Below are 10,842 nucleotides of genomic sequence, written 5' to 3'. Positions count from 1 at the left end.
GTCTGTCTGTCTGTCTGTCTGTCTCTGTCTCTCTGTCTCTGTCTCTCTTTCTCTGTCTCTGTCACTCTCTTTGTGTATATACACATGTGTGCCACAGTGAGTTGTGGAGGTCAAAGGACAGCCTCTTATTGGGAAATTGTAGGCAGAAGCTCTACCACGAGCCATGCCCCTCAGCCCTTCACTGGAGGATTCTAGGCAGAGACTCTACCACTGAGTTGTGCCCTCAGCCCCTAGGGCACTGGGGGATTCTGGACACCAGCTCTTCTGTCAGTCTACAACTCTACCATCCCACTTTCTCATCATTGAGTAGTTCGGGATTAGCTGTTATGGACAGTACGTTGTCACTCCGTGACACATTGCAAGTCATCTGCAGTTACTGATATCATACAGAGCATTCACAAGCTCTGTGCACCCACCGTGCCATTATCTGTTAGCAGCTTGAACATGTCTAGGTTGGTGTCCTCATGACATCTGGAATAGACCATCCACAAAGCTCGATGGAGCCTGTTAATCTCCATAATCGGGTTCTAAGATCTGAGCTCCCTGAAAGCAAGCAGCTTTGTGGTATCTTGGGGTTGGCCCTTGAGTTTGTTGGCTTCAGTGCTGGGTTTCTATCTGCCATGTCAATCACTGTCACTGTCACAGCTACCCTCGGTATGAGCAGCCACTGAAACTGGTCACCCACACAGAAACTCAACCTCTCTGGTTTGTTTGTTTGTTTGTTTTGAGACAGGGTTTCTCTGTGTAGCCCTGGCTGTCTTGGAACTCACGTTGTAGACCAGGCTGGCCTCGAACTCAGAAATCCACCTGCCTCTGCCTCCCAGGTGCTGAGATTAAAGGCGTGAGCCACCATGCCCGGCTGAAACTCAACCTCTTTTTAAGGTTTGTTATGCTGCTTTTTTGAGAACATCTTTTGGTATTTACTTCACAGGGAGAGCTCATATCTGCACTGTGGCATGCATGTAGAAGTTAGGGCACAGCTTATGAGAGTTGACTCTCTCCTTCCACCATGTGGGTCCTGAGTATTGAACTTGTGTTCTCTAGTCTTGGTGGTGGTGGCTTTAACCAACGGAGTCATCTCAACAGAGCTAGTTTTTATGCTGTGTTCTTTGTAGGGATTCAGTGTGTGTGTGTGTGTGTGTGTGTGTGTGTGTGTGTGTGTGTAGGTAGGCCAGAAGGCAACTTGTAAAGATTCTGTACCCTCCTCCCTCCATGTGATTCCTGGGGGTCAAACTCAAGTCATCACTTTTGGCTGCAAGCACCTTTACTCACTGAACGATTTTGCTGATCCCCATAGCCACTTTTAAAGTCCAGTTGTGCCTAGTATAAGATGCCAAGTACAAGTAGGACGACTTCAAGAATAGTATCCATTTTGAGTCATAGAATTTGGGGGGCAGCTTGTTACACAGCAACAGCTAACAGATACACATGGTATTTCAGAGCAAGAATTAGGAGAAAGATGGCTAGTGACTGTTAGCATTTGTGGCTCTTCAGTTTCAAGTTACCAAGGACTTAAAATCTTAGAATTTTGATTTGCATTTTAAAGACTTTATTATTAAAAAAGGAAAAGTAGAAGAATGTCAGAGAAGGGAGGTGGGGGAGGCAGAGGGCAGGAAGATGGAGGATTCTTCCAAACATTGGATCCAGGTGACCCTCCTTCCTTGACCATCCTTGTCCAACCCCAGTCTCTTCTCTGTCCTGGATCGGGGCCCCAGCCACCATCTTCTTCAGACCTTGGCCCATTTCTCTGCTCAGGTCCTGGGCAAAGGGGAGGGCAGAAGAAGGGTGCAGGACCTGGAGGCTTTTTCTTTGCCCTTGAGAGACCCTCAAGTGGGCTCTTGGTCCTCAAGCTTCTGGGGACCCCAGGGAGGTAGGCGTTGAATGGGGTGGGAGCTTTGGAGGTGAAGTCCTGAAGCCCAAGGACCAGCAGGGACCAATTAGGCGCAAGGCTGGTGGTCACAGTCAGAGGCTGGGGCCTTCCTGTGGGAAGGAAGGTAGAAGTTAGAAAGTACTGCATTGGTCCCTATGATGTGAATAGATGGGTTGGACAGATGCTGAGTGAGCAGATAGATGAATGGATGGGATGATAGATGGATGGAAAGATGGACAGGTGGGTAAGTAGGTGGATAATGGGTGAGTGGGTGTGTGGATGGATGGCTGTGTAGACAGGTGAGATGGGTAAGTGATGGATGAGTAGATGGTTTAATGGATAGATGGATGGATGGATGGATGATGAATGGATAATGAGGTGGGTGAGTGGATAGATGGATGGATAGGTAGACAGGTAGGTAAATGGGTAGATGATGGATGGATGGATGGGTAGACAGGTAAGTAGGTAGATGAATGGATGGATGGGTAGACAGGTGAATGGGTGGGTGGATAGAAAGATGGATGAAGCATCTTTCCATCACCCTCGAAAAATTCTCATTGGGTTGGGTTCACTGCTGGAGTTTAATGAAGTTTGAGACTGCTGATCCCTAGACTCCACTCACTCACCTTCCCTTTGAACCCAGCCTCTATAGATAATGCCACTCTCCTTCTAAGTTCAGATTCATCCCCATTGATCCTGGAAAGCAAAAGAAAAGGTCAGTGAGTCTTCCTGCCCACAGATACCTAATACTCCCTCACCCCTTCTGTTACCCAGGGTTCTGCACCAGGATCAAATAAGTCAAGTGTTTTAAGAAGGTTCTGAACCACTGGGTGTGATGGCACACACCTTTAATCCCAGCACTTGGGAGGCAGAGGCAGGCAAATTTCTGAGTTTGAGGCCAGCCTGGTCTACAGAGTGAGTTCCAGGACAGCCAGGGCTACACAGAGAAACCCTGTATCAAAAAAGCTAAGAAGAAGAAGAAGGTTCTGAGACAAGCAGTGGTGGTGCATGCCTTTAATTCCCATACTTGGGAGGCAGAAGCAGGCAGATACCTATGAGTTCAAAGTCAGCCTGGTCTACAGAGTGAGTTCTAGGATAGCCAGGGCTACACAGAGAAACTCTGTTTTGAAAAAGAAGTAGGAGGAGTTGGATGAGGAGGAGGAAGAAAAGGAGGAGGAGGAAGGGGAAGAGGAGGAAGTTCTGGCCTTTTAAGAAAAAACTAGTCTTTAATTTGGCTGAGTCTGAAAGAACTGGAGCAAGCCAGTGATATCATCTTCTGCTCCCTGTATGGAAGTCAGTCATGAATCATTTATGAACTGAGACTAGAAGGTGTGTGATTAGAGGTGGAGCCTGGTATAGGAAGTGGCTCAGCAGAGACAGGGAACTTACCTGGTGTCCTGACTGTCACTTGTGGCTGAGTCTCTGTGAAGCCTGCCATGGGCTGGCCCTCAGGGTTGAAAGATGCACCCTGCCCTAGGAAAGGGGATGGGGTGTATGGTGAGCCCCAGGAGGCTTACAAGGGGTGCTAGTGTGCAGTCAGAACGTCAGAAGCCCTGTGAAGGGAGCTAAGACTGAGGCTCAGGCCCAGAAGCACCTCAGAATGGGTTGGGGGCACAGGCAGAGTCTCAGGAGCCCCTTAGGGAGAGTTGGAGTAAGATAGATTCCCTAGGAATCACAAGAGTAGGATTGGAGCCAGATGAGATGACACACACCTTTAATCCCAGCACTTGAGAGGCAGAGGCAGGCAGATCTCTGTGCATTCAAGGGAAGCCTGGTCTACAGAGTGAGTTTCAGGCTAGCCAGAGCTACATAGCGAGACCCAGTGTTAAGAATAAAATTAAAATTTGTCAATACTTAATTTAGAAAAAAAAAAAGATGACATTTGGGGTGTAGACATGGGCGGGGAGCCCATGGAAGGGAGTCAGGGTTCAGGTGGAGCCACAGAAGCTCCAAGAAGGGATCAAGGGTACAAGATGAGCTTTAAAAGCCTCAGAAGATGTGGTGTAGACTCAGGCACAGGAGGCCTGGTCCTACCTGAGACTGGAGGGGCTTTCTGTCCCTTTTGTACCTGTGCGATTAGACTGGTCAATCATGGGCTGCACTATTCGTCTCCGGGCATTAATAAACCTGGGAAGTTATGGGGAAAAGAAAAGAAAAGAAAAAAATAGTGTGAGGAAATATTCAAGGGGTCAGAGGACCGCAAGTAAGGACAGCAGAAGGAATCCAGATCTGGGCTGCCAGGAACAAGGAGTAGGAGATGGTGTTTCAGCACCGCGGACAGCACCCAGCCCAGTCACTCACCAGTTGTTCACCTGCAGGATGGTGAGCCCTGTGTCCTGGGCCAGCTGTTTCTTTTGCTCTTCTGAAGGGTACGGGTGCTGCAGGCCACCAACAAGAGTCACTCTGCCTGCCCCGCTGGTGTCTGCTCCCTAAGGTCTAGCCTAGTATAACTTGTCCCCAAGGCAGGAGGAGGGTGGGAGAGCCACTCTCCCTCCCTGGCCAAAGGGGTGGAGCTCAACAAAGTCTTGGGCAATTTACTTCCCACCCCACCTTTTACAGCAACCAGAGGCAAATTGGGCAGGAGGGGGCTCACACTCGGGGGAGGCGAGCAGCCCCACGCATCTAGTCCTATTCAAGGAGTCCCACGGGATCCTTTTACACCTCTTTTCGCTTCCACTATATACTGCTCAGCTGTACTTCCTACCCTGAGGTTTCTTTCTGAAGCAATGACTGGCCTCAAAGTTGCTATTTAGTTGAGGACAGCATTGCTTCCTGGGTGCTGGGGTTACAGGTGTGCCCCACAAACCACACCCTCTTTATGTAGCACTGGGTGGAACCCAAGACTTTCTTACCTTAGGCAGCAATCCACCAAACGTAACTACAGCTCAAGCCTCTTGTTTAAAATTATATTTATATTCTCATTCCCCCCACTCTCCTCTCCTCTCCTCTCATCCCCTCCCCTCCCCTCCCCCCTCTGTGTGTGTGTGTGTGTGTGTGTGCAGGTGTGTGTGCGCATATGCACAAGCCTGCATGTGGAGGTCAGAGGACAACTTGTGGGAATCAGTCCTCTCCTTCCATCAAATGGGTCCAAGGACCAAACTTAGGCTTTGTAGTAAATATCCTTACTTGCAGAGCCATCTCAGTAGCCCTGGTCTTGTGTGTGTGTGTGTGTGTGTGTGTGTGTGCAACAAAGAGGCTTCCCATGTAGCCCAGGTTGTCTTCAAACTGAGAATCCTCCTGCCTCAGCCTCCTGAGTGCTGGGATTGCAAGCATGGGCTGTCATTTCCAGTTCTAGTTTCCTCTGTTTTGAGTCTATCTTCTTTTAGCCTCTCCATGTCTGCTTATTAATCTCTCTCCACAAGGTGGTGTGGTACAAGAGTTAAGACTAGATTGCCTGCATTTGAAACTATGTTTGACTGGGTGGCCTGAATTGAGACCCTTAGCCTCTCTGGGCCTTGTCTTCACAGTGCATTTAGCAATAGAACATCCTCCACAGGGTATCCTGGGACAAGTGGCATGTGGATGATTGATGGGTGGGTGAGTTGAGGGATGGAGCAGGGGCTGCTGGGAGGACCTATCTCTGGGTGGCTCATAGACGGGGCTTGGCCTTTGGGATAGTGACCTCCCTCTCTCTGTGTCCATGTCAGCCCAATCTGAAGACTCTCACCGAGAGATGCTGGAACAACCAGGCCCTCATGATGTTGGTGGCCACTTTGGGGAAGATCCCCCTCTTCTTGTTCCGTCTGCGTTCCAGGTCCAGTTCCTCATCCTCTCCTGCAGAGCTGGGAGAGGCTACGCTTGTGTCCAGCCCATCTCCTGGGGCCGGGGGGAGACATGCCCAATTGGTGCTGGTAAGCAACAGAGGACCACACCCTTACCCAAGACACCAGACTGCGGCCGTGTCCCTGGGAATCCCCTTGGAAGTCTAACCTTAATCCTCAGAGCAACGCCCATGTTTCCTCTGTCCCTCTTAAGTTTCTCACCTTGGTCACTTGAGTTGTCCCCACTCTGGGAGGCCAGGCCTCCGCTGGATGGACCTGGGGTCCCCAAATGTACAGACCCACTGTCCTCATGGTCTCTGATCCATGTAGTATTCTAGGAAATAAGAATGGGACATCAGGGGGAAAGCTTAGGGAACCCGGGCTCTGTAGATAAAACCTGTTCCTGATCTGGTTGTGTGATCATAGATGAGTGACTTTGCCTCTCTGTGCCATTTTCAACTGGTATGAAAACTCACCTATGTGCAGGTGAATAGTGATTGGCAGGTAAGCGGAAGCTAGCAGTCTATAGGACACTTTCATCTTACACGCTTAGGACATGAGATAACCTCAGACTTCACGCCTCACTCTGAAAGCTGGGGCGGTGATGCCCATTAATCCCAGCACTCAGAAGGCTGAGGTAGGACTCCCATGAGTTCCCAGGAACTCTGGATCACAAGGTAGGACCCTTCTTCAAAAGAGCAACGAACTACACAAAAAGGCAAACAAAACCTTTTCCATTTTGAGCTGGGATACTGGGGCAATGGGTTTCCTCTCACCCCCAGCAGGAGCCTGGGCTCATCTCAGTACCAAACCCATTAACGTGCTCTGGCAAACCATGAATATTAGCTAAGTGGGAAAAGTACAGGCTATAAATAGCCTCTCATTAGTTCAGGTTGGATTTTTTTTTGGCCAGTGAATTTACACTGAACTTATGAAAAAAAATTCTTTCCATATGTGTTGTCTTTTATTCAGTGCCGGGAACAGATCCTAAGGTATCCTTCATGCTAGGCTCTACCACTGAGCCACGCCCCCAGCCCCTCACTGGGGGATTCTAGGCAGGGGCTCTACCACTGAGCCACACCCCCAGCCCCTCACTGGGGGATTCTAGGCAGGGGCTCTGCCCCTGAGCCATGCCTTCAGCTCCGTGCCCACCCCCCACCCCCACCCCACACTGGGGGAGTCGAGGTGGGTGCTTTACCACTGAGCCACATCTTCAGTTTTCAGAATTTCATATAGGGGGTTCAGTTTCTATTTTTGTTTGTAGACTTTTATTATTTTTTGAGATGAGTATCAGTCTGTAGCCCAGTCTGGTTTGAAAACATACTGTGTAGTTCAAGATGGCCTTGAGAACATGTGACCTTCCTCCCTTAGCCTTCAGAATTTTGAGATTCCAGGCCTATACCACCTTGCTAGACTTTTCCCTGAAACTTTTATGTATTGTATATCTGAACATGACTTTCTGAGTGTGAGTACTGTTCTCTTAGACTACCCAGATGGCAGCATTGCCCACAGAGAGTCTGTGTGTGTCTCTGTGGGGACATCTGTGTGTGTATGTGACCTCCAGGTAACTGTCCTTTGAGGAGAGCTGAGGATGTGTGAAATCTGAACAGGGACCTCCCTGGGAATGATATCCAATCTTTTCATGTAAAGTTCTCCTGAGACTCTGATGAGTTTGGAGACAAATGATCTGTGTGTGTGTGTGTGTGTGTGTGTGTGTGTGTGTGTGTGTGTGTGTGCATGCCAGAGTCATATCTGATGCCTTGTTCAAATTTTCTCCCTTATATACTGAGGCAGGGTCTCTTGCTAAACACATAGCTCACCAATACAGTCTAGCTAGCTGGCTTGTTCCATGTATCCCTGTCTCTGCCTTGTAAGCGCTGGGATTAGAGTCAGGCTATCAGACTCACCCAGCACCTACATGACGGCTGTGGATCCAAATTCCAGTCCCTAGGCTGTCATGGTGAGTACTTTTCTCACTGAACTGTCTCTCCAACCCCAACCAAGAGTTTGTGAATCTCTCTTGTGTGATAGTGTGTGGATGTACCGCAGGAGTCTTGCAGTGTACCTGTCTCTGACTTTGGGTTGTGTCATTGCTGGATCTGTTGACAGCATCTGGATGTGACCCTCAGATGACTTTTTCTAATGGAGGTAACTTGTGATCAACACAGACAGCTGCTATGCATGTAGCTGTTACCTATTGTGCTGAGCTGATTCCAGTTTATTTATCTTTATTTATAAGTCTACATAGATGAATATGAGGCTACATAACTGCAGGGCAACAGGGCTTTTGGGTCAGTCTCTGTCCAAGTGTGACCTTATCTGAGTTTGTTCAGCAGTATCTAGAGCCCTTTGGCTCCATCAGAGATAGCTGTGTAGTAATGTGTGTGTGCTGTAGTTATACTTCAGTGGCAGTTCGGGAGTGCCGGTATGGCCTGCACTATTATCTTGTGGCCGTGGCTTGTTTGAGGACGTGCAACAGCTCTATGGTCTGTGCTATTGTCTCACGACCATGGCTTGTTTGGGGACTTTTTGGGTGACTGTAGGGTCTATGCTACTGTCTCATGGTTGTGGCTTGTTCGAGGGTGTGCAACAGCTCTATGGTCTGTGCTATTGTCTCATGACTGGGTTATTTCAGGACCTTGGGTGGCTGTAGGGTCTATGCTACTGTCTTGTGGTTGTGGTTTGTTTCAGGAGGTGGTACTCATTATGGTGTGTTGAGTATGGCTGTCTATACCTGACTTAGGCTGGTTGGTTGTGTATATGTGTCTATACCAGCTGTATTTGTGGGTTGCTGTGACATGGGAAAGTGAGTGTATTGTACACTTCATGGTTGACATTTCTGAAGTGTTCAGATGTGAAGCATGTCTTCCTGCTGTGTTCATTGTCCTGCCTAGCTGTCATTGCCATGAAGTGCATAGTGGCCCGTTGATGCCCACCTGGTCTGGGAGGCTGGGGCAGGAGGCTGCGTAGTCCTCAAGATCCTCCCTGCAACTACCATCCCGATCCTCAATCACCAGGTCTATGGGCATCTTCCCCTTGAGGCAGGTGATGTAGCGGTGACAGAAGTTGTCGCACAGGTCGTGGACCTGGGAGGGCAGCGGGGTACTGGGGGGGGGCCACCCGGGGGAGCCAGGGTTGGGGTATACGGGGTGAGGGAGCATTCTGCTTTCACTCCAGTGGGGAGTAGGGAGAGAGGAGTTAGAGGGTGGGGGTGGGGCAGGTGCAAGTGAGACACCCTCACCTTCTCCAGCTCCAGCAGGTGGAACCGGAGTACCTGGATGGCCTGGACCATCTGTAGACAGAAAGGAGGAAGAAAGGAGAGCAGCTAGGTGTGGAGGTGCACACATGGAATCCCAGCTACTTGGAGGGGGCTAAGGCAGAAGGATTGCCTACAAGGACCAGTCCGGGCTACACAATAGGTTCCTGGACAATAGGGTGAGACACTGTTATTATTATTTTTTTTAGAGATAGAGAAATATCCTTAAGACAGTACAGCAAAGAAAATAACAGGGACAGAATAGAGAAACCAACTGGGCCAAAGGAAAAACAGAGTCAGGCTCAGTAAGTCAGCATTAGGAAGAATTGGATTGATGGCTGAGGTAGAAAGAGAAGTGATAGAGAGAGAGTCAATCACAAGGGGAGCTGAGAGGTGCTGCGGCAGCGGTGCACAGCCTGTACCCCAGATCTGCCTGCCCTCTGCTTTTGTTCCCACCTCCACCTAGTGAACCAAAGGATGAGGTCTGGTGTGCAAAGAAAGGGCACTTCTCACTAGCTTTCTCTTTCTCCCTTAGTGATATCACTTGCCTTGGCTCCCTGGTTCATGAAGCTCGAGTGGCAGAGTTGGGATTCGGTCTCTGACCACCTGGAGTTCTCAAATAGGCAACATTCTTGTGGTTTGTAAATGTGGGCTAGTGGTTTCCTGTCCTCACCCCTCAGCCAACCCCAGGAATACAGGTGAAGTGGAAGGACAAGAGCTGGCTGCGGAGGGGACACGGGGAGGGCCTGGGCCTCACCAGGTTGTCCAGCTCCGGGTTGGAAGAGAACAGCGGCTTCTCGGAGCGGATCTGGGAGGGAGAAGAGAGGCCAGGCAAGGTGGTCTCACCTCCTGCCTGCCCTTCCTGCTGCCTCCCCGGTTCTTCATTCTGGGGCTGCCCACCTGCTTAGCAAAGGCAGCAATATCCTCATTGAAGGAGTCAGAGGAGCAGACATCACCACCTGGGGGTGAACCCAGCCCAGCCGAGGCCCCATCACGGGGCGAGCATGTAGCCAGCTCACACTTCTCAAAGACCAGGGCCAAGAGTGGGAAGAGGGGGTGTCTGTGGAGACAGGAAAGTGGGCATTCGTGAGGGGAAATAGGGAGTGCTCAGAGACAGACACAGGGAGAGAAACAGACCCTGAGAGACACAAAGGACACTGGGGGAGCCCCTGCCTGTCCCTAGACCCACTCACCCATAGATGTCATCCTTCTCTCTCTTCAAGCTGTCGCTGTCCAAGCCTGGAGCTTGGAGCTGGGGTGGCCGGTGTGGGGTGTAGGGCCCAGGGGCTCTAGGTACTGAAGGCGCTGCCTCTGAAAAGCTGGCCAGGGCTGTCGTGTGCTCTGTAATGCCTGGGTAGTGGCGCAGCTCATCATACTACAAGAGAAGGGACAAGGCCCGGGGAGGTTAGTGTCCCCAGGGCTCAGTCTCCTTACCCAAGGTCACACAATGTGTACTTCAGTATCCAAGGATCCCAGCCTTCGCAGAATCACACAGAGCAGTCCAAGCAGGCATGAGAGGCCTGCTCAGGACCCCAAAGGGACATCTAGGAAGGAGTTGGATGGCTAGGAACTGAGGGAGAGATAATGGCAAAGAAGCATAGAGACAGAGATGTTGGGGGAACCAGCCAGGGAGGGAGAGCAGTGAGGGAAGCACAGGGTCTGACAGGAGGTACAACCCAGAAAATCCAAAAAATTCACCTGCATATGCACAGCCTCTTCCTATTTATTTTACAAGTGTTTGTTTTATTTTTGTAGTATTGGGTTCCAGGGCCTGGTGCATCCTAGGCAGGGGCTCTACCACTGAGCCACGCCCCCAGCCCCTCACTGGGGGATTCTAGGCAAAAGCTCTACCACTGAGCCACTCCCCCAGCCCCTCACTGGGGGATTCTAGGCAGGGGCTCTACCACTGAGCCACGCCCCCAGCCCCTCACTGGGGGATTCTAGGCAGGGGCTCT

The 10,842-nt window shown here is 50.4% G+C and overlaps 1 protein-coding gene across 2 annotated transcripts in view; it reads right to left on the bottom strand.

The window, feature by feature from the left end:
- Nucleotides 1–1,526: 1,526 nt before the first annotated feature.
- Meis3 (Meis homeobox 3) overlaps nt 1,527–10,842 on the bottom strand; it is a 10,918-nt gene continuing 1,602 nt past the window's right edge. The window contains exons 2-13 of one of the 2 annotated variants that reach the window (XM_029480201.1): nt 10,081–10,262; nt 9,788–9,947; nt 9,645–9,695; nt 8,873–8,923; nt 8,568–8,717; nt 5,854–5,965; nt 5,538–5,686; nt 4,172–4,248; nt 3,939–3,997; nt 3,260–3,343; nt 2,497–2,566; nt 1,527–1,980 (exon numbers count right to left, since the gene is read on the bottom strand). In XM_029480201.1, the coding sequence (XP_029336061.1) occupies nt 2,517–2,566; nt 3,260–3,343; nt 3,939–3,997; nt 4,172–4,248; nt 5,538–5,686; nt 5,854–5,965; nt 8,568–8,717; nt 8,873–8,923; nt 9,645–9,695; nt 9,788–9,947; nt 10,081–10,262 (1,125 nt within the window). In that variant the 3' untranslated portion in view covers nt 1,527–1,980; nt 2,497–2,516. The remainder of the gene's footprint in view (nt 1,981–2,496; nt 2,567–3,259; nt 3,344–3,938; nt 3,998–4,171; nt 4,249–5,537; nt 5,687–5,853; nt 5,966–8,567; nt 8,718–8,872; nt 8,924–9,644; nt 9,696–9,787; nt 9,948–10,080; nt 10,263–10,842) is intronic. The other variant, XM_029480202.1, reaches the window with a different exon arrangement.

The sequence above is a fragment of the Mus caroli genome, chromosome 7, assembly GCF_900094665.2.
Source record: "Mus caroli chromosome 7, CAROLI_EIJ_v1.1, whole genome shotgun sequence".
Lineage (NCBI taxonomy): Eukaryota > Metazoa > Chordata > Mammalia > Rodentia > Muridae > Mus > Mus caroli.
Note: the sequence above shows the minus strand (reverse complement) of the source record. Positions and strands in the feature narration are given on the sequence as shown.